The sequence below is a fragment of the Grus americana genome, chromosome 1, assembly GCF_028858705.1.
Source record: "Grus americana isolate bGruAme1 chromosome 1, bGruAme1.mat, whole genome shotgun sequence".
In the NCBI taxonomy this organism is placed as follows: domain Eukaryota; kingdom Metazoa; phylum Chordata; class Aves; order Gruiformes; family Gruidae; genus Grus; species Grus americana.
In genome coordinates, this window is record NC_072852.1 from 67,175,583 (window position 1) to 67,202,097 (window position 26,515).

At 40.3% G+C, this 26,515-nt stretch overlaps 1 protein-coding gene across 5 annotated transcripts in view; it reads right to left on the reverse strand.

The window, feature by feature from the left end:
* The window catches only part of BICD1 (BICD cargo adaptor 1), a 185,999-nt gene that overhangs the window by 88,655 nt on the left and 70,829 nt on the right, over window positions 1-26,515 (reverse strand). For all 5 annotated transcript variants that reach the window (XM_054842780.1, XM_054842818.1, XM_054842789.1 and 2 more), the window contains exon 2: window positions 1,009-1,221. In XM_054842780.1, coding sequence (XP_054698755.1) covers window positions 1,009-1,221 — 213 coding nt within the window. The remainder of the gene's footprint in view (window positions 1-1,008; window positions 1,222-26,515) is intronic.

Consider the following 26,515-nt stretch of genomic DNA (forward strand, 5'->3'; position numbering starts at 1 on the left):
GAGTGCACAAGCCAAAGAGGCAAGATTTTGATAAATGTCAATTCCTTGCAGGCAAAAAAAGGCACGTCCAAACCAACAGTCACAAATCTACAAGGAACCCAGGACAGGTGATGAGAACTTGATACTCAGTATCCCTTACATTCCATTTCAACTCAATTAGTGCTGGACAGAGTGGTGGGACACACGCATCTTGGGGAGCATATGAGAACTTCAGCAAGGGCCAGTTCACTAGTAAAGCTGAAGGAAACAGAGTCACCTTCCTTTCCTGTATGGCCTTGCGTTGAGTTTTTCTACGTGGATTGTGCAAACTAACCATCGATATGGAAGGAATAAATTAGTAAAATTAGATCAGTTCTCTGCTAACTGGGATGTGGAAGCAATAGTAAGTAAAAATAACTTCCCTCTAAACTTCCAGATATCAAGGAAAAAAGTCAAATTATTAAATATTACTAATTTGTCCACTGAAATTGATCAATAAACACTGTGTCACACGTGGCCAATAACTACTACGTTTGGCTTCCTTACTGTTGCTCATTTTCTAACCATGATCATGCATTTTAATTTTGCTTTACAGGAGAATAAATCTGGTGAAAGCTTAATCTAATCCTAGCCAATCCAGAATACCTGAGAAATTATGTGAGTGTTGAGAAAAAGAGGAGTTGCACAAATATCAGAAGTGTGCAGAAAACATGTTTATATAAAATTCACTTATATATAGGTGTTATAAAATACAACACAAAATACTAAGAGTACTTGGGAAATTATAGCTTCCTGAATTGAGTTTTATTATATTTGTAGGGGTTTTGTTGTTTAAAAATAATTTTTAAAAAAAAGTTACATTTTTTCCTTTCCAAATCGCAGCCCCCTCAGGCCAGGTGGTTTCTGGGATGATGACAGACTGGTAGGTGAGCATTTTTACTTCTTGTAGTATTTTCATAACTCAGAGCCATGCCATCCATGATACTCCAAGAAAATTCAGCCCCTTCGTCCCTGCACACCCCCATTTACCTCTTTCAAGTCTTGGACAATAGCAGTGAGTCTCTCATTCTCTGCCTGAACGTTGGTGACCACTGCCCTGCTCTGCTTCAGCTCGTTCTGCATCTCCAAAATCTTCCCGAGGTAATAAGCTTCTTTTGATGCAGACTCCTGGAGGAGAGTCTCTTCGCGTGTTTCACCATCTTCAGCCACTTTGCGGTGAATCGAGAAGGACTGTCCAAAAGCCTGCAAGAGGAAAACAGCGCACAGTATAAAACTACTGAAGCCCTAGAAAAATTATCAACAATAATGAGCAGCTGCATAGCCAGCGGGAATGAAATAAATCTGTGAGTCCCAAACTCTGACCTAATAAATACTGCCTTGCAGCTTCCTAGCAGCTGAGGGCCACCATCTCATTTAGCTGAAATGAAGCATCTTGAAGCTGTTCTCATTTGCAGTATGGATTTATGGCCCCTATCCAGGCGACCTCCACTGAGATCAAGATGGTGCTCTGCTAACTAGCCATTAATTAGTGCCAGTGTTTAACTCTCCTGCATGAGGCCAGCTCATAATTCGTCCCTTCCTTTCTTCTCTAGTTCTGCAAAATAAACGTGTGGTTTGGTTTGTTTCAAAGAGCATAAACAGTTGACAAATCTTTCTAAATTCCTTTCCATTTGCAACATTCTTTTATGAGAGGAGCTGATTACATGGTATGGAAACAGAGCTTCCCATAACTTGAAAGAAAGGTAAATGAGCTGAGTATCAAGCAGTGGCCATCTACACTGCCGGTAAGCTAAACACAGAGTTTGACAGCCCCTTCGTTTCATTTGTACTCAGTGTTTTCTGCTTCTGCTGAAAAGAAACAATATTTAAGTATTCAAGAAGTTTCTAAATATATAGGTAATGTTCAGTGATCCTCCTCTTGTTACCGGCTTAGAATGATCAGTTTAATAAGACAGTGTTTCTCGGTGACAGTTTCTGACGTTATTTTGGACAGCTCTGAAGCAGCCTAGAAGAAAGCAAAGTACAAGCCACAACAGAAGTAGTGATGGAGATATTTAGCTATGAAAGACAGAGGGGAAAAACATGCAATAATATAACAACATAAAAAATAATGCAATAACACAAAATAATATACAAGTAAAAAATAAAAATAGTAATAAAATATTATATAAAGTAAAATAAAAGCAAAGCCTGTTTTGTTTGTATTATCTTTAAAAACAGACATTTGGGTGAAAATTACATGGCCTAATTCTGGAAAAAGCCAAAAGAAGGCCTCTAATGTTAAGAATATTTAGCCTAACATAGGCAAAAGCTCTTTCATATATCTTAATTCAAAGAGAGTGTGTTTGAAAGACCATGATTTTTAATTTCTTCCCCCCAATATAGGAGAGAGAGAGATATAATTCATGATAACATATGTTCTTTCAGTGGGAAATTCTCCCCAAAAGCCTAATTTCTACCCAGTCCTATGAAACCACCAAGCAGAATATACATTTGTACCAACTGTAAGTAGTGGCCTCCTTTGCCTTCCCATCAATAAGAACTACTTGCCAAACGAAATCCATTGTTTTACTGCTGCTATTTATAGCCTTTCAAAACACCTTCTAAGTTTTATTGGCACTAGAACTGAAGCAGCCCCGTAGAAACTTCAAAGCAAAACCCTGTTCAAAAACTTTTTAGCTTTTAAGTCTACTTCACTTAGAGAATCCTGTGAACTCAGCATTAAAGGATTCTAAAAATATTCAATAATGTACTAACCCAGCCGTCTTCTCAAAAGACTGCAAGTTACTGAAATAGCAAGCATCAGCAACTTGCCAAATAGGATTTCCCAAATAACAAGAAATTCAATTTAATGAAACTGTTAACCACTGAATCAGTCACTGTATCTGTGAATCTATGAAGGCTGTTTCAGGAACGCTGCTAATAAATTGTATTTTATTTTATGTACTTACATTCAATAGCTCACTGTTCCTAATTTGAGACTGAGCAAAAAGCACTAGTCCAATAAAAACCCTACAAGACAAATGTAAAGGCCACATACCCAGGGGGAAAATCAAAACACAGCAGAACAGCAGGTAGGACCGACAGGGCTAGAGAAGCTCATGAAGAAAGGGGACCTGGAGCCCTCTCTGCCAGAGAACTATAGTGAAAGCGCTGTGGGTAAGCACAGGACACGGCGATGATGGCCTTCCACGTGCACACTATGTTTTCCTCAAATGTACTTTCAAGATGCATTTTAGCACATGTGATGTTTAAGAATCACCGTGAATACAGATTTTGGGGAGGATGCATAGCATAACAGAAGATTACTGCATACTTAATGTTTTTTTGTACTTATGACTACAGAAAATGTCAGAAAAAATAATTTAAACCTTTCTTCCCATTAAACCAAATTTGAACATCACTGTATATCATACTACTGAATTTCTTTCTTAAACTGCTACCAATACGTTAAAAATCAGAGGAAGGAAAGAAATGAAGCACAGTTCTCTTTCCATATTAATGGAAATGATGCAGATCCATGCGACAAGGAGAGAAACACAAGATGTCTTTTAATTAAAAAGCAAGCAAGTAGCCCTGCTTCTGTATTTCATGGTCTGTATAGAACACCAAAAAGTTTAAATTTTCCAGACATACCCACTTAAGGCCTTCCACGAGACTGATCACTTTTAAATTAAGCCATACTTCTAGATTTTTCAGCTGGTAGCCATATATTTGTTTTATTTAGATTTTATATTTTAGTAATTTGCCTAAAATATTTACTTATTTATAAAGCCTTAAAACCTTGCTATGATATAGATATTGCAATTAACTGTGCACACTTATTTCACTGAAGCCATCCCCCTCGTGGGAAAAGTTAGCCACCTGAAAAAATTTCAGCTCAACTAATTTTATAAAAGGCACAACCATCTTCCAACAACCGCCAGTTTCCAGGCCTGGATGTGACAACACGCCTCACACCACCTCACACGGACAGTAGCACGAACAGGCTGGAGCCTGGGAGAGCTCGAACAGCCCACTTCAGCCTTCATAATTACCTCCTGAACGTGTGGGACAGGAAGGAGTCAGAAGGTCCCCAGGAGCTGGGAAATCCACGCTGGTGAGGGTCAGCAGTGGATGAGATACAAACCGTAGGTGCATTTGGCATGAACAAGAGGCATTTATATGTGTGAGCTGGATGCAGGTGGCATTGGCATCAGGTATGGAAGGAAGAAACAGCAGATGAAGGTCAAAACACGAGAAGATGGCAACCTGGACTGCAGGCTAAAGAAAGTTCACCTGTGTTTGGGTCAAGTGCCAGACACAAACTGGTTTGCTGAACTTATAGTATTGTATATGGGAAAATACCAGCCTGCTATGGAAGCCTGGCTGGGGAAATAGCTTTCCTTTGATACCACGTGACACCAAGGGAGAGGAAGAAGTACCACACAAACACAGAGCAAGTGTTCCCTATGCTCATCATTGAAGAAGATACCAATATTTTGGTCAGATATTTATAGTGAAGGTATATAGTTTAGCTCCTGGAGAGATGCTGTTCTTGTCCAAAAGTAATTTGTCACCTATATTAGTACCACACTGGCTTCCCCCTAAACCAAATTTCAGGTGATGCCAGGACGGCAAAAGCAGGGCCAGGCTCTTCCATTATCTTTTTAACTAGACTGGGACAAGAACATCAACGCAGGCAACAGAGTTCTCTGAGCGAACCATGAAGAAGTAACTACAGAAGCAAAGATCTGTGGTTGTAACTGTGGGAACGGTGCCCAACTCGCACTGTTTCTGTGGTAGTATTTTGGATTGGTGTTGTACTGTATCTTGCAGACATATTAGTTAATTACCGCAGTTATTTTCAGTACAGTGCTGCCTTGCTTGGTGTAACTACTCATTAAAACCACTTAGAAATCACTACTGGTCCCTTGGTGGCTCTTAGTTTCAGCAATCACATTGCAGAGCTTTTCTGACAAAGCACATCATCTTCCAAATTCAAATTGAGACTCAGAGGGGGCCGTACAGCCCTTTATGGCTTCTATTCCCTTGAGAAACCCCCATCCCAGTATAGGCACAATAGGTGAAGTCAGCTACAAACGCTGTCCTAACACCAAGCAGTCTGAATTTCACCTTATACTATTCCCATCACTTCTCTCAAGATGTGCTTGAAATGATGCTGTTGACTGAGTTAGGAGATACTTCTTTTATAAGTTGGTCATAAAAGCTGAGTAACAAGATGCAATTAAACACAATTGTATAAACAATTCTCAGACCTCAATATATAACAGTATCATGACGTTTTAGGGGTGTCAATTTGAATTTTGAGAATGATAAAATAATGATCAATATTTGTTTGAGTGCATGATAAAGGAGGGCAACAGTGGGTAAACACAGGCAAGAGGTCAGTCTGATCATGGAGAAAAGTGTAACTTCTGAGGAAAAGAAAATTTGCTATTGAACTCTAAATAAACCTCAGATAGAAATTCCAGTGTCAGAAGCAAACTAGCATGAGAGAAATAACGCAGTGAATAAAACGGGCACAGATTTGTAAAAGAGCAATAGAAAAATATGACTGTTCCAAACATATGTAAGAATATATGACAAATATAAGCAGCAACAGAAAGCTAGTTGCAGTGAGTGACATGAAATGATGTCTGTAAAAAAGAAAGGAAAAAAAGAGAAGTTAGATGTCTAATTTAGGTGCAGAAAGCAGCACATATGCAAAAAGATCAGCTAAAAACATAAGTAGGTAATGAAGGATGCTATTTCTACGTTTCAGTTTTATTTTTACCAGCCACCTCCTGGGGCAGGAATTCTGAAGTATTTGCATAGAAACTCACTCTTCCAGACTGTGGTGATTAATAAGCAATACAACATGACCTGACTGCTATCAGGATGAGCAGGCAGCCTACCTTTATGGCTTTGACACTTAATGTGGGTTTTCTGATGCATAATGCAACAGCATTGAACTTATTCAAATGATTACCTATTTCGGCTGCAAACTTGGAATGTATTATGTATTAGTTACCTCCACATTCCTAACACAAAAGCAGGGGGAAAAGTAGTTTGGGGTTATCCAAGAGGGTAGCACATTTCCTGGGCAAATGTCAGTACGGCACCACAGATGGAAATTGTTGCTAGAGATGCCTAACTGGGGTTAACGTCAGGGACAGGGCTTATTTTGTGGCACAACTTGAATGCCCACTTACTACTTAATATTCCCTTAGCCACTTGCAATTCTGTGTCTCTCCCAAAAAGTAATTTTGGTTTTTTGGATTTTGTTTTGGTTTTTTGTTTGTTTGGGTTTTTTGTTTTTAAATTAAGCTTACTTTTTTTTTTTCCTCCTTTCTTCACAATTAATTAACCAAAGCTCAGGGTTCTCTGACGTTTCGCTGGTAAGGAGCAATCAGTGGCAGGCTTAGGTTTGTAAGGAAATCCCCTCTAGGCAAGGCTGAGCAGGGGGGCAAGTGGCTGAGCAGGCTATAGTACTCCTTCCCTCAAAATCAGCTGGTACAAACCTGATCCCCCCATACGATGTGATGTGGCTCCATTTAGACATGCTATTTTCCTTAACTGACCTCCAGTATTTTACACTCTGCTCACCTGAACGCTGCTGAAATCAACCTGCACGTAGCAGTTTGTTAGTAAATCCAAGCCAGTGTTCAGCCTCACTGGGAGTCTCTCTCTCCGTGGGCTGTCTCACAGGTGTGTGCTCACTGCTTGGTTCTGATCCCTCGGCTGGCTGTCATCCCCTGCTCCCTCACACTTTGGGTGCACGGATTGTCCCGGGTCTTGGACAAGGACTGTGTTTTATTATTGAAGAACACAGTAGGTAGCACTGAGTCAAAACCCAACTTGTATTTCTCAGCAGCGCTGCAGTGCAAACAGTGCCCTTGCAGAGATGACTGATGGGTTCTGTTTTCTTAAAAAGTGCAAAAGTTTTATGCCTCTAAAATTTATTCATAATTTAGATTAAATGTTTATGTAGTTGACATGACCTCCTGATGTTCATTTAAGACGTTGAGAGAGGTCAATAGGCTTCCTTTCGGAATCCAACACTGAAGTGATGAAAGTCTTCGGATGTAAGTAATAGGCATATTGCAGTGAAAACACAGACAGATGCATGCTTAATGATGACAGAAGAAAAAAATTAATAGGCATTGTGTGGATAGTGCCTGTGAGATGGACAGCCTGTGCAGGGAAGCAGATTGAAAACTCAAGACCAGATTGAGAACACAGCCAGAATCAGCATGGCCATATAGGCAGGAAAACTAGACCATGAACTTGTGGGTTGACAGGTTAGCTGAAAACAGCTTGTTGTTTTACAGCTACAGAAGTATCCCATTTGTCTGATTCTGCCTGTGTTCAAGAAAGCAGGATGCTGAACTCTTCTACAGAGAGGCGGAAGACAGAAAGATGCTTGATCCCTTCACTAATTCTTCTTTCAGCTCAGAAAAGCAAACAAGGTTCCTAGACTTAACTAGTCTCCTGGTCAAAAGGAATATGAAATAACCCACCAAAATCCAGTTGTAACCAAGCAACTGTCTAAGCATTGGTCATTTCATAACTTCCAGACTCAAGATGATCAGTTTTATGCTCTATGCCACACAACACAAATAGGATTTTTGTATGTGTGTTTCACTGGGGGGGTGGTGGGGGGGGTGTTTGTGTGGGTGTGTTTGGGGTTTTGTTTGGTTTGGGTTTGGTTTTTTTAGTGTCACAACATGCCATTTACTTCATAAGCCCCATCTTGGAGAGAAAAAAAAAAAAACAACACCAAAACAATAAACGTTTTGTACTTGATTTGAAGCAAGGTGACAAATTGGGGTTTCCTTATTTGTTCTCATGAGATCGGTTGGCTTTCTGAAAAAGGTGAAAATTAAACTTTAAAGGACAGTTGTTTTCAATTCATGCTTTGCTACAAACACTTAATATGACCTTAAGAAAACTGTTCCTCAACTTCCCATTTGAAAAAATGTAGAGGACAGTATCTGCCACGCAGTGAAAAGGACTGCTGATGCACCCATTCATGATCTGAGGTACAATATATTATAGTTATGAGCACCTATGGGTATAGGTAACTATGGTAAATCCATAAATGTTACCTGAAGAAGCTATTTTATTACCTCCTAAAGGCAAAAAGTATTTAATTTTATTTCCAAATACCAGCTTATTTAATCAACTCAATTCAACAATAATGCAAATGCTGGTGTAATGGGAGAGTCATGTATGTTAATATATGTATGAGAGATTTAACTTGCAAAAAAGCCTTGCAAACCAACATGCTAGAGGTTTTATCTATGCCAGAAATACTGAGGAGATTAGATACATGGAAGACATAAGTAATACTGAGACTGTTTACAGATGCAGAACAGTAGGACAAATGTAAACAATTCATAGTCTTTTCCCCAAGGAAGCTTTGGATAAAAGCATGCACAATGTGGATGTCTTCTGTTTGTTCTCAATAGATCCCTCCAGTGTGTACAGGCCTGTAGAAATTCATAAATGAGATGTTGATCAAAAAAGCCTTTAGAAAATACTGGGGGAAATGAGCATTTACATTCAACTCAGCTACAGAGAGGGCCGTGCTTCTGCAGTCCCAGTACATATTGTGCTGATTTCAATCAATATGCCACGGTGTGAGGCCTTAGGCAACCATGCTGTTTTAGAAATAAGGAACAAAAATATTCCTAAATGTGATGGTTAGGAAATATTTATAGACAAGAAGGAGAAATCACTACCATGAAAATAAACATTGAATCCTAACCTCCATTGTTCATCAGTAATCCAGTAAAAGGGGGAATGAATAAGAATGATTCCAGTTAAAGGGGGAATGAACAAGAATTTCTATTTAATTGCCTTTAACAGCAGTCTAGATGAGGATTTAAATTCCCTGTCCTGAGCATTGCCTCCAGGCACAGAAAACACAAGAAAGGGGAAGCTTGTAACAAAGAGGACCACTTATCTACGACACAACTAATTAGGTTCATGCTGGTAATTTTAAAGTAGCTTTGTTCAAAATGAATATCGACAATAATTAAATTTCTATAAACAAAAGAATTCACGTATTATTGTTTTAAGCCACCATAGGGTGGCTTAAAAATTTGTACCAATGTCTATATTGGTGTTTACATGGGTTCATACTATTATCAGGCCAAGCTCCAGCTATTACAAAATTCCAGTTAAAACCAACAGAAGCATTACCAGAACAAACATGGAAGACTGTCAAGGATTGATTGATTTATTTTAAACGTGTCTGAAGTCTGAGATGGAACATACCTTCCATGGAAGCTCTATTACCTTTGCAATAAACAGCAAAATCCCATGTTAAACTAAAACTTAATGGGGTTTTTTTGTTTGTTTTCTGACTGGTTTTTTTCTGTTTTTCTAAGTATGAAATGGCAGAGATAATTACAATTCCTCCTCCTGCACTTGCTTGAATAAAGCTGCAAAGAATGTGTGCCAAAATCCCATTCTTTAGGAGTTGTTGGTCTGCCACGATATTCTAGTTATTTCACATTAGCTCCTCATATATAAACTTACATTCCATAGTGAAAGCACATTTACAGTGCATTTTAGGAGTGGTCTAAGTGTAACCGTGGGATAGGGGCCATGAAACAGAAACTATAGAATCAGGTTGAGATAATTCGTTTGTAACCAAGGTAATAGGTAATGAAGCTAACTGACCATGGCAAGGTACAGTGCTGCTATGTTCCATGTACAGTCCCTACCTAACTGAACAATAGGTTTGGAGATATTAATCTTATGAAGTAAGTTGTTATGGCCAGGTGCATCCACAGCAAGGATACTGCGCATGCCTGCATGAAGGAGGTCATCCAGCGGACACAGGTGCAAGACCACTGACGACCACCAGAGACCCTTGAGGACGACCGACTCAAATCACTGAGAATGCGTAACGGGGAGGAGAATATGGAAATGGATTCCAAGAAATGATTATCATAGGACTGCCCTTTCTGAGAAAAACGATGAATATGTATGTTTTGATCCTACATAACCTGTGTGTTGGTGATCACCTGGCATGCACGTTGGTTGGGCTATCCCCCGTGCATCCAGCGCTGCAATAAAGAATGCCTGCCTTTTAAGACTACATTGGTGTTATTAGGTTTATTCCCGGATTTCGGTGACATAAGGAGTATGCCTCAACGTGTATAAAAAGTGATGAGTAGAAAATTGTAATGTCATTGTCATAATACTAGGTTTATGCTAACCTTCAGAACTACCTACACACCTGTAGGTTACATGCTTACTGAATCACCTGAAAGTTTTAAACTAGCTGGGCCTCACTTTAGGAGGGATTCTGAGATTTGGTCTCAAATTTAGCAGGAAATTATAATCTGCTGCAAAACACTCAACTGTGTTTACATACATCCTGGAAGCAATAAAACATCAATTTTATTTAAGTCCTCTTCTTTTAATGTCTTGCACTATTTTCTTTCAATTAAAAAAAAAAAAAAAAAAAAAAAGCAGAGACCTAAAACTAAATATCCTGAATATATAGGAAGTGGTAGTATTTTTGCCAAACAGCAAAATGAAGGATTTTCTTCTCTAAGAACAAGAAACTCCTCTTCTTGAATAAGTAAACAAGTAATACAGGTACAATCTTGTCTTTAAGGCACTGTAAAACGTCACCCTCGGGCAGAAGTTGTCTACGCTCAGAATACTTCTCTTTGTCATACAAACAAAAGAAATTCAAAGCCAAAATGGGCATTTCCCCTCTGCACATTTTCACAGAGAGGGAAAAAAACCCTATCTCCTTTAAGGTATTTTTTGGACCCACAGTAAAGTCTCAGATAATCAAAGCAGCAGTATCTAATCCTTGAATTGACATTTAGAGAAAAGCATAAAGACTCGCTCTACGCTTCTTCATACTTCGCAAACTTTGTCAAAATATGCCCTTATGGCTTGCCTATCTCAACGAGTCACCAGCTAGATGGGGTCCCCAAATGCAGCGGAAGAAGAGACCTGACTATATACAGCACGTGCAGAGGTAAACACTAACATCCCCATCCTCATAAATGCTTTTTTTTTTTTTGAACAATTTGCAATCCTCTTTGAACCTTTTCATGAACCTCTCAGGGGACTGGTTTCTACAGTTTTTGTAAATGGAATGGGAGAAAAGAGGGGGGTTACATGTCACTCAAAAAGAAGCATCTCTTTTGATACCTTTCCCCTCTCCCCAACAGGCTGAGCATAACAGCTCCATCTCTGCGATGGAAAATACCAAACTGGCTGTGACTAGTTCTTTATTATCCTGCCTGCAGTATGACCCAAGCACAGACCTGCAGAGCTAACTGCATTCATATGGGCTTCTCAGGAGATCCACGCCTGGTTCATGCTAGGGAGCCATCCAGTAGCACGCTATTCAAGGAAGTAAGAGCCAAAGCTGACTGAAGAGTTGCAGAAGGCTCTTGCAGCCCTGAGTGATCAAATAGTAAATTAAAAGCATGTTGTTAAATGTAAAACAACACATGGGAGTAGAAGGAGCAGACCTAACTCTACAGACTTTTCATGCTGAAGTACATGCTTTACTGCCTGGATTAAGGTAAGTCAAAGGCTAAGATGTTTGGGGATCTGGAGCACATGTCATACAAGGAGAAGCTGGGAAAACTGCATTTGTTCAGCACAAGTAGAACAGGTTAAGGAAAGGGAGACCTACTTGCATTCTTCTGTTGCCTTAAGGGGGATAGTGAAGACAGAGTCAGACCCTTCTCAGAGGTGCACAGGGAAAGGACAGGAGGCAACAATCACAACCTGAAACTGAGGAAATTCTCACAAGACAAAGGGAAATTCACCCTGAGAGTGGCACAGCACTAAAATGAGTTCCCAGACTGGTCAGGTAATCTCCACCCTTGGAGACTTTCAAAACCTGTTTGGGACAAGATCCTAAGCAACACCTAACTTCGAGCTTCATGCAGGGGATGGACAAGATCATCTTCAGGAACCCCTTCCAAACTAAATGATGTTATGATTAAGGGAGCAATTTCATATGCTGGGAGGACTGGTACGCACTACACTTCTCATGGACCATACAGTTGAAAGAGCTTGAGTCATGGTTGGTCATTTTCTTAGATATATTTAATACCAGTCTAAAAATTAAGATGACCAAAAGCAAGACTATTGTGGTTTTACTGTAATAAACTGTCCTGGTTTTTGGCTAGGATAGAGTTAATTTTCACAAGAAGCTGGGAGGGGACAGAGCCAGGAAAGCTGACCCAAACTAGCCAAAGATATTCAATACCATGACATCATGCTCAGTTTATATAGTAGAGCTGGCAAAGCTGGGCATCAGGTTCCTAGCAGTGAGCAAATTGCATTGTGTGTCACCCACTTTGTATATTCTTCTGTAAGTACTGTTGTTATTTTCCAATTCCTTTGCTATCCCAGTAAACTGTCCTTATCCCAATCCCCAAGTTTTACTTTTTTCTTCTGGTTCTCCTCCCCATCCCATGGGGGAGCGGTGGGAGGAGTGAGCGAGCAAGCCAGCAGCCAGGTGGTACTTAGCTGCTGGCTGGGGCTAAACCACAACATAAACAAATCTGATTATTTAAATAGAGCATACAGAGACAGGAAATGTCAACACCAGGAGAGCTGATTTCAAGCACAAACGGACTTTTTTTTTTTTTTACTTATTTGCAAGACCAGCACTCTCAGTTTTATTGTAGCAGTCATAAAAATCAGTCCCTGAGAGAGGGGCTCAGTCTAAGCCAAAGTCATAGTGACTGGGCAAGGTGTAGCTTATTCTATAGCAGTCAGGGCAGCAGTTCCAAACTGCTGAAATCTCATCAACAGCTGTACTTACAGAATACATGTTTCTTGTATACCCCACTAAAGTACTCATGCTTATTAAAGTCTTAATTTGTCTGCCACTTATATTCCTATTCTCTGCAGTTCTTTATGTGATTGTTAGCACAGCAGTTCTGACTACTCCAGAAGCAATTAATAAGAATAGACTCTCTCCTTGTGACCATACATGACATACTTAATGTCAGCATGTGGCAACCAGAGTCAGGCTTAGCACAAGTAGCTTGGGCAGTGGAGTGCAAGGAAAGAACTCCACATTCCAGTTCCTAGAGCTGGGGTATTTCAGTTTGGGGGATGTGCATGTACGCATGCACGCACACACACTAGCTTTTCGACAAAGAATTTCTAAATCAAAGGCTTAAAAGGAGAAAGATGATGCAGACATTTCTGCTACTTCAGGCATTTATAAAACCTCCTAAAAATATAAGTTGGAAAAAATCTCTGAATAAAAGCATGCCCTTCAGAACAAGAGGCCAAAATTATAGACCTCTCATTTATTTTCAAAGGAAGGTTTAATTAGAGTGCTGCCAGCCACAGATTTACCATGGGGAACTTTATGCTTCCATTAGCATTGATCAGTGCAGCGCACACAGCTGTTTCACACAATGCTATTGCAGCTGGGTGCTTACTGCAAGTGCTGGATAATCTTATGCCTCCAGAGCAAGTGAGATTTTAAGGCATATGGTGGTACTGATAATCATATTACAGCAACAACAGCTTGCCTACTTAATAAAAAAAAAAAGTGTGAGACTCAAAGAATGGGATTGCCATAAATTGCCCCCACTGTAATCCTTAGGGAGCTTTAATTCATTTTGTATAGGATAAAAAGGAAAAAACAACCAAAACCCCCCAAAATATGCAACAAAAAAACCTGCTTATTCATTCAACCAAAGTAAATACAGTGACAAAAAAGAGTTTGGTGTACACTGCTGACCAGGTCTACTAATGAGGAGAGGGACTTGTCTGACATCAGAGGTTGTGGGAGAAGGTAGATGGCCTGGCACTCCCCCAAGTACTACTGCATTCACACCAAATGTGTGGTGCCTAAAAGCCAACCCGATGATAAATTGAAGAAGGCAGACCATGCCCCATGCTGTGCATTTGTATTCCTACTTGTCTTAGTGCAGCAGGGCTCCAGACTGATCAGGCTCCCATGTGTCACCCCAACGTAAGCAAAAGGCAACAGTCCAACCAAGATTTTGCTTTATAAGCAAGAAATCTGCAATCTAAACCATTTGTCCAGGCATAGCTGTCCGGGTGCTTTGGCCTAAGGACTCAGCTGTGCCTACCACCTCTTTACTGCATGAACGCAGAGGAAGGCGGCTGCAGGAAGGATGGGATTTGAGAACCGCACGCAAACCAGTGAGATCAGGAATCAGCCGGCAGCATCCAGGGTTGCAGGCACGTTTATAGGATGGGCCCATCTTGCCTCAGCCAAAATCTTAAGTAGTTCTCAGCCTTGTTCTCTGACACAGTGTTAAATACATAATACTGCCTGATGATGAAAATTCCCATTTGTGAAGTAAGTTGTCTCCCAGTAAGCAATTTGCAAAGGATAACAAGTTTAAGAGGATAATATGCTTTTGCTTTGTCAGCAACTTTGTCTCAGGGTGACCTGTCTTCCAGACTGTAAAATAATTCCATAAGCATATGCAAATCAAGCATCCATGACTTATCTAGTTCTACTGAGAAAGGAACCAGAGCTTTCATTGGCCTCAGTGGAGCCCAGATTTTACCCCTGGGTATTTATTTCTGTATGATATACTCTATTCTGGCTCCTGAGTATTTTTACTTGTTTATGTGGAAATTGCAAGCAAATTGCAAACAGTTTAAACAACTAACTTCTGAAAATCAGCAAAACCTGTCAGTCTCAGTTCTTTCAGAGGCAGTCCTATTTTCAGAGAGGCTTTCAAACTACCTCACGAGCACCACCGGAATTCTCCCTTTAAAGTTTTCCTTCTCAGAAGAGTAGTTTTCATAGAACGGAAAGCCGTCTTTCCTCCCTTGACGCCTGTCCGCAGGAGCGACGCCTGTCCGCAGGAGCGACGCCTGTGCTCCCACAGAGCAGAGGATCAGCAGCGCAGACAGGAGAACGCCCCAGTCAGCAGCCAGCGAGGGAACGCTTAGCTAGCAAACTAAGTCTGCCGTGGCACCGGATGCCAGAGCTTTCCTTTTCTTTTCCAGAAAGGAGGAAAAAAAAAAAAAAACAAACCTTTCACACATCTCTGAATTTGATACTTAGCAAACTGTAAAGGAATGTATTCCAGCATAAGTCAGATGGCCATTTGCACAGTTGCAACATCAGAATGCAAATATCAATGCCTTCCACAAATGATTAAGGTGAACGATCTCCTGCTCTTCTGAAGAGATTTAAAACAGAAGCGTTAAGATTGGTACGAATGGAGTACAAAAAGAAATACTTGTGTATGTGTGCACGTGTGCTCACATGCACACCATAAGAAACAGCAGAAGAGGGGTTAAAGGGAAAGTTAGCATTTATTTGCTGCAGAGTGCCATATATGTGGTTTCAAGTATAAGAAAAGGAAGAACAAACTGACATAATGGTAAGGTGTCAAGATAATAAAGAACAGGACTGGAGTCATAAAAGACAAGAAAAAAGAGAACTGTGAAATTCAAGATTTTCACGGAGGAATGAAACAAGACGAGGCACAATATCAAAACCACCATCCGCTCCTAACAAATACAGTCAAAAACTAGTTTGTCATTATCAATCAATAAGAACAACACACATGCTGAGTACCGTGTCCCGTCACACAAGTGATCCTGACATGTCTACTTGTGCACATGTACATGTCTTGGTTCTTGAAAGTATGTGCATGTGAGAGTATGAGTGAATGAAACCTATAACAGAATGAGTGCAGGCAGGCATCAGAGATTCTGGAAACCGAGTATCACCTACCCACTTCTATAAGGTCTCCAGAAACACTAACAGATTGCTTCATTTTGGAGACCTTTTTATTATTATTATTTAAAAAAAAAAAAAAAAAGGTTTACCTCTACAACATTAACAACTCATTACAAGACCTCTTTGTATTACCTGAACTACACTGGCTTCACTGGGCAAATGAGTCTAACACAGCTGGTATTTTGCCAAAAGCCGTACATCACAATTCACAAGTTTCTATTCATCCTTCAATTTTGCAGCGGTGCAGCTGGAAGACTGTAGGAGTTAGTGATCCACACGCTTGCTTCCTTCTCGCGCATGCAGGTGCGCTCTGGGTAGCCTGTGATACCAACCAGCCATGGCAGAGTAGTCATAACTAGTGTATGCCTCCATATCACAGATACCATGTGACTGCTCTACACAATAGTATAATTAATCTGTGTAACCATAATGAATGCATAGATAATCAATGTGTATACATACAATGTATACTCAATTGTAAGTATGTGTAAAGAGCATCATCTTGTCCTTGAAATATTATGTGCACCTGTACAAGAACTATAATTTTATTTGTATGAGGTAGTGGAGCATAATATCCAAAGGACTTTTCAAAGCTAACTCCACCTTCCAAACTTGACTGTTATTAGTGATTGATGAACATGTATTATGATCAAGACCCTACAGAAGTACCAGGTGAACAGAAAGGCTGGTGGCACTCAGCATGGATGGGAACGACACAGCATGCCATGAGCCACCAGGGACTTGTCCAATGCCACAGCAGGTGGGGTCCCAGCATCAGGAGGGATGCAAGATTGCTATCACTCACACTATAATTTCCATCTTTTATTGGATAACTTAGTTAATGAGCTTTAAGTGTTGGGTGCCTTTCTTGCTGACATCTCAAAAGAACCAGGACCTCCTCAATGCAATGCAAGTTATTATAAGTAGTTTCCATTTATTGTTAGCCTCTTTGTACACTATGTTATGAAACACTTCCATTACTTGAAGAGCATTTCTAATATACATTTGCAATTTACACCAAATCATATTTGATGATTCATTAGATGAAAAAATACTATCACAACATGACACCTGACAGAGATGATGCAGCAGCCTACAGGGATGCTCATTTTCCATTCATTGCTTTACACAGAATCTTTGGACAACGTCAGACAAATCCACATTACGAAGATATGCCAGTTAATTGAAGTATTTTTGCATCAGAAGGGGACAGAGAGGTCCCTCTTGACTCCCACTTTGAGGCAACTCCTGAGAGGGTTGATGGTTTCTTTTTGGTTTTGTTTTACGCCTGCATATCCATGAAACATCTTGAATCTCTGAACTGCAGCACATCTACAAGTGCATTTGTTTGAAGCACACACCAATAGAAAAAGATACACAAAGTGAAAGAGACATTGTGTCCTCGAACAACACATTTCCTTTGCAATGGATTCCCAGATACTCTTTTGTGTCAAAATATAACTACCTTTATTGCTGCGAATCTATAAGCCAGCCTTTTAAAGTGGCATCTCCATCCAAAATCTATGCAGACGATGTTTAAGTCAAACTTCACCACTCTCAAGTCTCTGTGTACCCAAAGGGGGACATCGTAGAACAAACAAAACCCACCCCACCTAAGTGACCCCAGGAAACTGGAAGGATGTGCGCATCTCAACGCTTTTGAAAATCCTGTAAATGCAATTGTGAGTGCAAGCACAGGTGTACGTACACCAACACTGACACACTCTACGTGGCCGTGCAGTGCCCCGTTAACCAGGATCCCTAGGAAGGCAGAGAAGACCCTCTCACAGGGCTCAGCACCGCCAGCCAGGACAGGATGTGGGCAGCAGTGAGCAAGAACGAACCAGCCCTGCCATTTCTCAGCTCTTCAGGTTTTCCACAGGCTTGTTAGCAAAACAAAAAGGCTGGACTTTGAAGGTCCGGGAAGCCCAATGTTGCACTCGAGTTGACTAATGCCCTCAGATGGCAGAGTGCAGACACAGGGCTCTGGAAGAGCCAGCAGGATTTCCTTCACCCCAATCCAACACCAGCCAAGCCAACCCAGGCTGCCTCTGTGGAAAGCTCATCAGCTGTCTCTGTACCACGTTGCCCCACAATATTGGTTTTGGAGCTGGTCCCCCATGGCAGGAGTTGCCCCTTTTGCACAGAAGTCAGTGAGTCAGTGAATCCAAGCCACCTCCAAGAGTTTCTCAAGCATTGGTCTCCCTTTACAGGATGACTTGCAAATCTCCATAAACTGCTAACACATCACTGAGAGCTGTGACAAGATTTCATAAAGCATGGCTTGGAAGGAAAAATCAGGGAAAGGAGAATGGAATTAAATATTTTTAGTAAGTTCCTAGTATTATGCTACCATACATCTCTGCCCCAATACAAATTAGAAAAGGCTGACAATATACAGAATCCAGAGATTTATAATGCTATATCTCTTAAAAGAAATTGATTAGAGCAGAGTTCAAAGAAAAAAGATCAACTTAACTCATCATGACTCTGCTGTTTATTACACAAATAACACCAAGACACAGTGTTGTGTATTTACATGCTCATACACTTCATCGCACACCAGTGCTGATGATTTCAGAACACTCCAGGAAATGGAGACAGGTTTTTGATTTAGAAGACTGCCCAAAACACTTAGGCTGCTTTGAAAATAGCAACTCATAGGGGTTTTTTCCAGGGCTATTCAATCCATCAAGACCAGGTTAGATGGGACTTTGAGCAACCTGGTTTAGTGGAGGATGTCCCTGCCCATGCAGGCGGGTTGGAACCAGATGATCTTTAAGGTCTCTTCCAGCCCAAATCACTCCATGATTCTGTGATTTTTTTTCTAACATACTCCAGGCAATTTTATGAAGGTCTGTTCATCAGGAGCAGCGTTGCAGCTCAGCTGGGCCAGTCACATGTGGCTTGCCATCTTGTAGTTGAGAAACACAGGTGCATACTGAAACTGTGCCCAGAGAGATCAGAGGAACAGTAATAAAAACAAGGGGAATCAAGTATCTGGAACCTTGTCGTAGCCATGTCTAGGGTAAAGTCCATCACTAACATGGTCCTGATGAAATACATGTGCCAATGACAGAGATAATAAAAGTAAAGAAAAATGGGGGGGGGAGAAGGAAGAAATAATGATGTAGTATAACAGAAAATACTTGAATTATTGAAGTTAAAAGTTCTTCCAGATATTACCTAGCATGCTGTAATTTATTACTATAAAATTCATGTAGATACTATGCAAGATGTAAAAATTCAACACAGATTAGGTTGAGCTGTGTTTAAAAAAAAAAATCACATAGAAGTAAAAGAAGTGCAAACTGTTAAACGTTTAAAATTTTTGACTTCTTAGAAATAGAGCGAACTATTGAGACAGCCCTGCTGTCATTGCAGTATATTTATTAGGAGGCTAGTCCCGATGGGTCAAAAGGTTAAATGTCTGAGCCACTGTGAGAATTACAGGAGGCAGGAAACTATTTCATTAGATCCCAAGATAATCATGTTTCACTGCTGACCCTGGCAATACAGTGCCAAATACAAATAAATATTAGAATGACAGCACACAGCAACCCTTGGTGACAAAGCATAGGTACATTTGGAAACAAAAACAGGGACTTGGGCTTTTAACTTCAGTGAAAAGTCACAGAGGTAGGTATGGGATTTTGGCAAGGTCAGAGTAAGATGACATTTTCTGTAGAAAAAGAATAATGCCATTTGTCGAAAGCACTGTGAAGCCAGGCTTCTCAGGACAAAAAGCACTGAAAATAACCACAGAAAGATTGGCCAGATCTCATCTTGAGATATCATAGTACTCAGACTGAAATTATGTACTCAACACAGAGCAAGGTTTTAGATGTCCTACACTATCCAGGAGATTCGACTAAATTGTTGTAACAATTATTAAAACCAATTATTCTTACTTATTATTTGAGTTGCCGGAAACATTTCCTATATAAAGATTTTAAATGGTGGTATGGAGAAGTGCACCTCTAATGAAAAACTTTTCATGACAATGTCATTTTTTAGCTACCTTGTAGAGGGTCACCTATGACAGACATCCTGGTTTTAGGAACACTGATCTCTTGCTGTGGAAAATGGTAATACCAGAGGAGGTCACTCACGTCCTGTGACTTGCCACCTTCTTTGTCCATCACACCTCTGGAAGAAAACCAGACCTTCTTCCTGTGGCTTCTTTTCAACTGCATTGTGACTGGCACTATGTTAAAAAGGAGGATGAAAGAACAAACAAAGAACCAACAAAGGGGAACACATTTCTGCCCTTTCCTTTCTGCTTTGATAGAAGTGACTACTTATAAACTACTCCCAATTCATTTCAATTGTAAGGGGACTCATGTACTTCATCTATCAAAGATGTCGTTTACCTAAAGAATGAAACCTATTCAAATGGTAGAAAATACCATGAAACAACAACTATTTAATCAAAAAGGAAAGACATTAAAGTTAGACAAGTCCAAATGAGAAATAGCATGAATACTTTAAGAAAGTGGCAGCAATACAAACAAATAAACAACCTGACTAAAAACCTTTTTGCTGACACCAAAGAACCTAACAGACATGATGAGGACTCAGTTAATAGCTGGAGTCCCTTGTCTTCTATGCTCCACATGAGCGGTCCTGGTCAGACCACTTAGTGAGCACGCATCTGGGTGCACCCATCACATGGGTATGAGAGTATAAGTAAGTTAAAATTATGAAAAAGTGAGTGAAAATGCATTAATTATTCAACCAATTAAGTTAATTCTTCAACCAATTAAGTTAATTTTGTGAAATAAATATCACCTTCCTCTTCCAATTAGTGTAGCAAAACTCAATGAAAGACCTAAGTTCCTGCACTGTGATGCCTGGTCCCAATCCATGGACAGAGGATATTTTTTAATAGCAGTTAGGAAACGCAGAATGATTTTTTGAGAGCATTACAGTAAATGAAGTGGGGTATTAAGTTAGAAGCATCTGAATGGCATTAGAGTCTTCAGTCACCGTGGTGTATAAGAAAAGGAGCCAAAAATAGGAGCTGAAAAATAAGATTAAAAGGCTGAAAACAGTATTTAAAAAAAAACAAACCTGAAGCCCTAGAGCAGGAGTTGTGGAAGTTGCAATGGTAGGTAGAAGAATACAAAGCCAAGAAATGTAATGCAATAGCAGAAAGATTGTGAAGACAGCTGTGTTAAGAGATGTCCAGGAAAATGAGAAATCAGCAGAAGAGGAGGTAGCAATCTTTTTTAAAGAGACTGCACAAGAATGAAATAGAAAAAATTAGGTGAAGCATGGGCTGCCACTCAAGTCACACTGGAAGTGAAGAAGAAGAAGGAGGAGACTGCTGACCACATAACTTGCTAATGAGCAAATGCCAGCTTCGGAAAGTGAGCAGGGAAAACAGATACAGTAAGAGCCAGAAAAGTTGGGGAAAATTCAAACAATTGGAACATAAACATCTAGTATGACTCAGGTTTTGCAGGACTTCGAGTGTCCTGCAGAATATAGTACACGCTCTCCCTGCACACCGTGAGAAGAGAAATAAACCTAATGCAAAAACTTTGTGACAGAGCACATTATTAAACACAGAGAGCCAAGGATCATGAGCAAAGCAGAAATGAGCAAATTATTACTGAAATGAAATTAGATGCCAGTCAAGTTAGAACCATATCAAATTACATTAGGCATTTAAACAGGGAGACATGAGTGATTTGCAACAGAAGGGTAAAATATAGATCAAAATCAAATTATTCAAAGAACCAGAATAGTAGATGACAGGGTTGTGCTCAATTCAGAAATGCAAGCTAATCCAATAACTAAAAATGAGCTAATAAGATGGACTTGAATCTTGCAGTGCTTTAAAGGCTTTGCTATATTATCAAGATTGCCTTAGTGTTATACATCCCTCAGATCTCTCATTTTCTTATTGCTCTTCACACAGAAGCAACTACTGGGAGCTGCAGCTACGTTTGCGCTCAAGAACAAGAAACATAAGTATGCTGAAGATAGCTTTAAACTAACAGCATATGAAGGATGAAGTCACCTCTTAAAGGTGATTATTGCCCCACCAGGTAGCAGCAGCTAGCTTGGGTGAGCTTGTAGATAATTTCTGAAGGACTGAAACATTTTACAAGAAAACTGTGAGATGAACTTTCACATGCTTTTTAAATATGGTCCTCATCCTTATTGAAAGGGCAATCTATTACAATGAAGACCTAGGGAGTCAAGCAAAATTCATGGATGAGGAAGAAACCAAACCAAAAAGAAGTGGATATCTTGGAACCTGCATTAAAAGACTAACCATGTCCTTAAAGGATACCAGAAACAGCGAGTGGCACAAAACACAGGAACCAAAAAGATACAGCTAAGATAAGAAACCAGTGCTTTAGCAATGAGGCTCAATTAAAAATACAAGGGAAAAGAAGCACCCAAGCCTACAGTTATAGCAAGAACCCTTTATGAACAGATTAAGGTAGCAGTAATTGTTATTTTGGGACGGTAGGAAAACTACAAATAACCCTAGCCAGAACCACCACTTTTTGTTAGCTGATTCCAGGGCCAGAGTAAATAGTGTTTAACAGGCATGAGTACCAAAGGCAATCAGAGGGACTAAACAGACAGGAGATGTAGTTCACAAGCACACAATTTGGTGCTGATTTAGCTAACAGATGTCTATGAGTGAGGTTAGTGATAACTGTATTTCCACGGTTCACCCATATCAGGCAATAAGAGCACCCAGCCCAGAAGAGAAACAGATATGGGAATAGTCAAATGAAAGTGTTTTTTATTACCGGCCCAGCCCCAGTCCAGATATCAAGCAGAGGCTGAAGAGGGATGGCAGTTCATCAGGGATAGTTTAGATCAGCCAATGGAGCGTATCACTGCACAGCAGTCCTGCGCCACACGCGGCGCTCTGGTCCGGCCAGTGCTGCGGCAGGCAGTAGACTGAATCCTAAACACAACGAGTAGTCCCAAACCCAACAGCATGAGCCCTAAACCTTTTAACTCCACAAACAGCTCCAGTTGCAACTAAAATACTACAAATGTTGGAGGGTCAAAACGGTGTTCAGCAGTACATTTAGCAAATTTAGCAGAATAATGCTGCTATAGATTTGCTTTGATGTTCCAAGGGAAGCAGTACCATCTTATTAACATGCCACAGGCTTTCCTAAGTGCACCTGCTCTTTGTCCACCTATCATGCCATAATTATATTCACACAGATAACTAAGCGATACCCACCCAGTTAGTAATATTTAGAGGTGGTTGAAAAATCCAGAAAAAGAAAAGGAAACAAGACATCACACCTTGACCATTTTGACAGAAAAACGCAGAGCTGCCTCTAGACTGTCCGTACGCGACTGCAAAAACACCATTTGGTCTCCCCTTTCCATCAGAACTGGATGTGTGGTCAGTACTCTGATATCCCGGTCTGCATTGCTATAACGTACGTATTGTCCTATTGCCATTGAAAGGGGTATGTATTTCTAGTACTGGAGCTATGTTTGCCTGGTCAGGCTGTTCACCTGGTCCTTGAAGACTGGTGGTAAAGTTTGGATGCAATAACTGCATTAGTCAAACATAAGCTTTTGGGCTCAGGACTATGAAGTTTCATAGCCTGTATTTAATAGCAAATTAAAATAGTTAATATAATAGTCTCTTCTGGCCTTCTGATTTATTCTTCTCTTAATAGTCTTGGCCTTTTTAAAACATATCTGAAAGAAGCTCATTATCCTTTCTCTTTTCACGACTTTAACACCGAAAACCTTACACTGGTAACTACTGAGTTGACCCCAGTTAAACTGAAAGCAGTGGTTTAATATCGTAATTGTACTGACACCGTCACTGTCCTCAAAAGCCTATCTTTTAGCTTAGATAATAACTCATCAGCAAAGATTACTTTGTGAGTAAAAATTGGAATCAATGGATTTCAGAGCATGGAGCTAAAAGTTAGACAGGAGTTACAAGTTAGGCAAAAAAGAAACCAAGAAACTACATTGCAAACTCAGGAAAGCTTCCTATGTAACCACACTCATTTCACATTACCTACCTCTGTGCATCAGTCCACCTCTCCACTACTTAATTATTCATTAACTAATAAAGATAATTTTTCCTCCTAGATAGCTGGAACTTACAGATATCACTCAATATGAATAAATAATAGCACACTGACAGCAATATGGTATTCATTTGGTCAGAGGGATGATGGATACAGTGTATAAAATGAACATTGATCTAAGTAGATATCACAATGATCATGGCTTTAAACATCACCACATCATTTTGATAATGTTTTTCAATACCAAAGTAAAGACACTAGCCAACATTTTTCAAAGAGTATCAAGTATCTGTATTTATATACCTCAAAGGCCTTTGAATCTTAAAAAGGCAGGAGGTCAGTGCTTTCTAAATATCAAGTCCCCTGTAACCTAGTTTCAAACTGGGCACTCATAAGTAATTTATTACTGTTATTTTGGAAGCTTCCTGGAAAGATTAATTCTAGTTAGTATTTCCCCTCAAAAATGGAGCAGAAAGCCTTCTTTAGATCTAGGACATTACATATTTTTAAATGTGAAAAAAATACTAACCTTTCTGTTTGAAAAGCAAGAAGCCTGGGGTCTGATAAAGGAATAGAATCAAAATCCCCTCCCTACACTCAGCTTGACAATCCAGGGCTGCGCAAATGTTTTCTCATTTCTCAAAATAGGGGATACTATTTATCATAGTTTGATTTTGTTGTTTAATTTATCAAATTGGATATGACAGTGTTACTGTCTCCAACCCAGTTGCTTTAATCTTCTATGAAACTTTTGTTAAGTGCAGTCCCAAACCAAAAATTTTTATTCTGTTTTTAAATAGACACATGCTATTAGCACTATTAATGGCAGTGGCAGGAAATTACAAATATTTGCACTTATAAAGAGCATATAAGTGTTCTTTTAAAGCGAGATGACAGAAAACATTTAACTTCAAATGCCAGAAACTTTATTTTCCCTCTTTCTCTTTGGTTATAAAATTTTTTTCCTTCATAAGCACGTACAACTCATCAGATGATGCTGCAATTGTGTATTTTTACTAACTTATCAGAATGCTTCAGAAAATCCACGTAAATATTTTAAGCTAAATCACACAGCAGGAAGGACAGAAATGGGACCACTATTCTCTGTTGAAACAATTGTGGTTCGGGTCAGCAAAATCATAACAGTAAAGTTACACAGCCAATTTTAATGCTGCTGAAATAGCCTCCTGATTTGCAGAAAATATCCACGTTTTTCACCCAACGTACCGTGGATGTCAACTGTGACTATTACTCGAACCATAAGGGTTAGTGCATTTCTGCACGCAGAATTTAAATTGGCACATCCCTATTATAGAGAGCAGTTTTGAGATAAACTAATTAGATTTTGAGCTGTTAAAACACTGGCAGTGAGTGATGGCCTGGCTGCTTGCCCTATTATTTCTGCTGATCCAGAAAGAAACCCTTATGTTAATAACAGTAAATTACTACGGAGCGTTTTAAGATAAGACACTACCTGTAACAAGGAGCACACATTAGCGCAATCTGAAAGCACTTTACAGGGGCCACTGAAAGATCAGCAGACAATGGCATGCTAAAAGCCAGTACTGGTGACACTCAAGCTGGGGTTTACTGTGAGGCACTCTGCTGGTTTTGGCTGGGGTAGGGTTAATTTTCTTCATAGTAGCTAGTACAGGGCTGTGGTTTGGATTTATGCTGGAAACCGTGTTGCTAACACAGAGATGTTTCAGTTACTGCTGAGCAGTGCTCACACAGAGCCAAGGCCTTTTCTGCGCCTCACCCCACCCCACCAGCGGGATGGCTGGGGGTGCACAAGGAGCTGGGGGGGGACACAGCCAGGACAGCTGACCCCATCTGACCCAAGGGATATTCCATACCATACGATGTCATGCTCAGCACGTAAAGCTGGGGGAAGAAGAAGGAAGTGGGGCACATTCAGAGTGATGGCGTTTGTCTTCCCAGGTAACCGTTAGGTGTGATGGAGCCCTGCTTTCCTGGGGATGGCTGAACACCTGCCTGCCCGTGGGAAGTGGGGAATGAATTCCTTGGTTTGCTCTGCTTGTGTGCACGGCTTTGGCTTTACCTGTTAAACTGTCTTTATCTCAACCCACGAGTTTTCTCACTTTCACTCTCCCGATTCTCTCCCCCATCCTGCTGTGGGGGGAGGGAGCGAGCGGCTGCGTGGTGCTGAGCTGCCGGCTGGGGCTCAACCACGACAGACAGACACTTCAGGAAAACCATTAGTCTTCCCTTAGCTAGCCTGGTCTTACCCATGGCGAAGCAGACATGAAGGGATGCTAGGAGGAGGACGTTTAAAACTGCGCTGGACACAGAGCTGGGGGTGCTGTGTACGTGGGATATCTGCAGTCCCACAGTCGAGGGTAAAGGCTCACCTGCCTCTGGATTAGGCAATCCAGGGTCCCATCACCTGGATAATCAAGTTTATCTGCTTTTATTTTTCAGTGCATCAGTCACAACCACTTGCTCACTCCCCCACAGCAGGACGTGGCACTTAGGTGCTTAGTTAGGTTAAACCACAAGGACAGTGAAGTTACACGGCTTCCCAAAAACTCTTACATAACTTGTATAAAAATATGTTCAAGCACAATTAGTAATTGGTGAAAAAATAGAAATCCAAAACAAACATGAGCTTGGAATGGGCCAGAAAAAAAACCTGATCCTGTTTCTCCTTTTTCAGCATGGTTCCACCTGCTTTTACACAAGTATTATTGACATGTTGGTATTTAATGCAGAAATCATATAAGGACCTAGTCGATTTCCC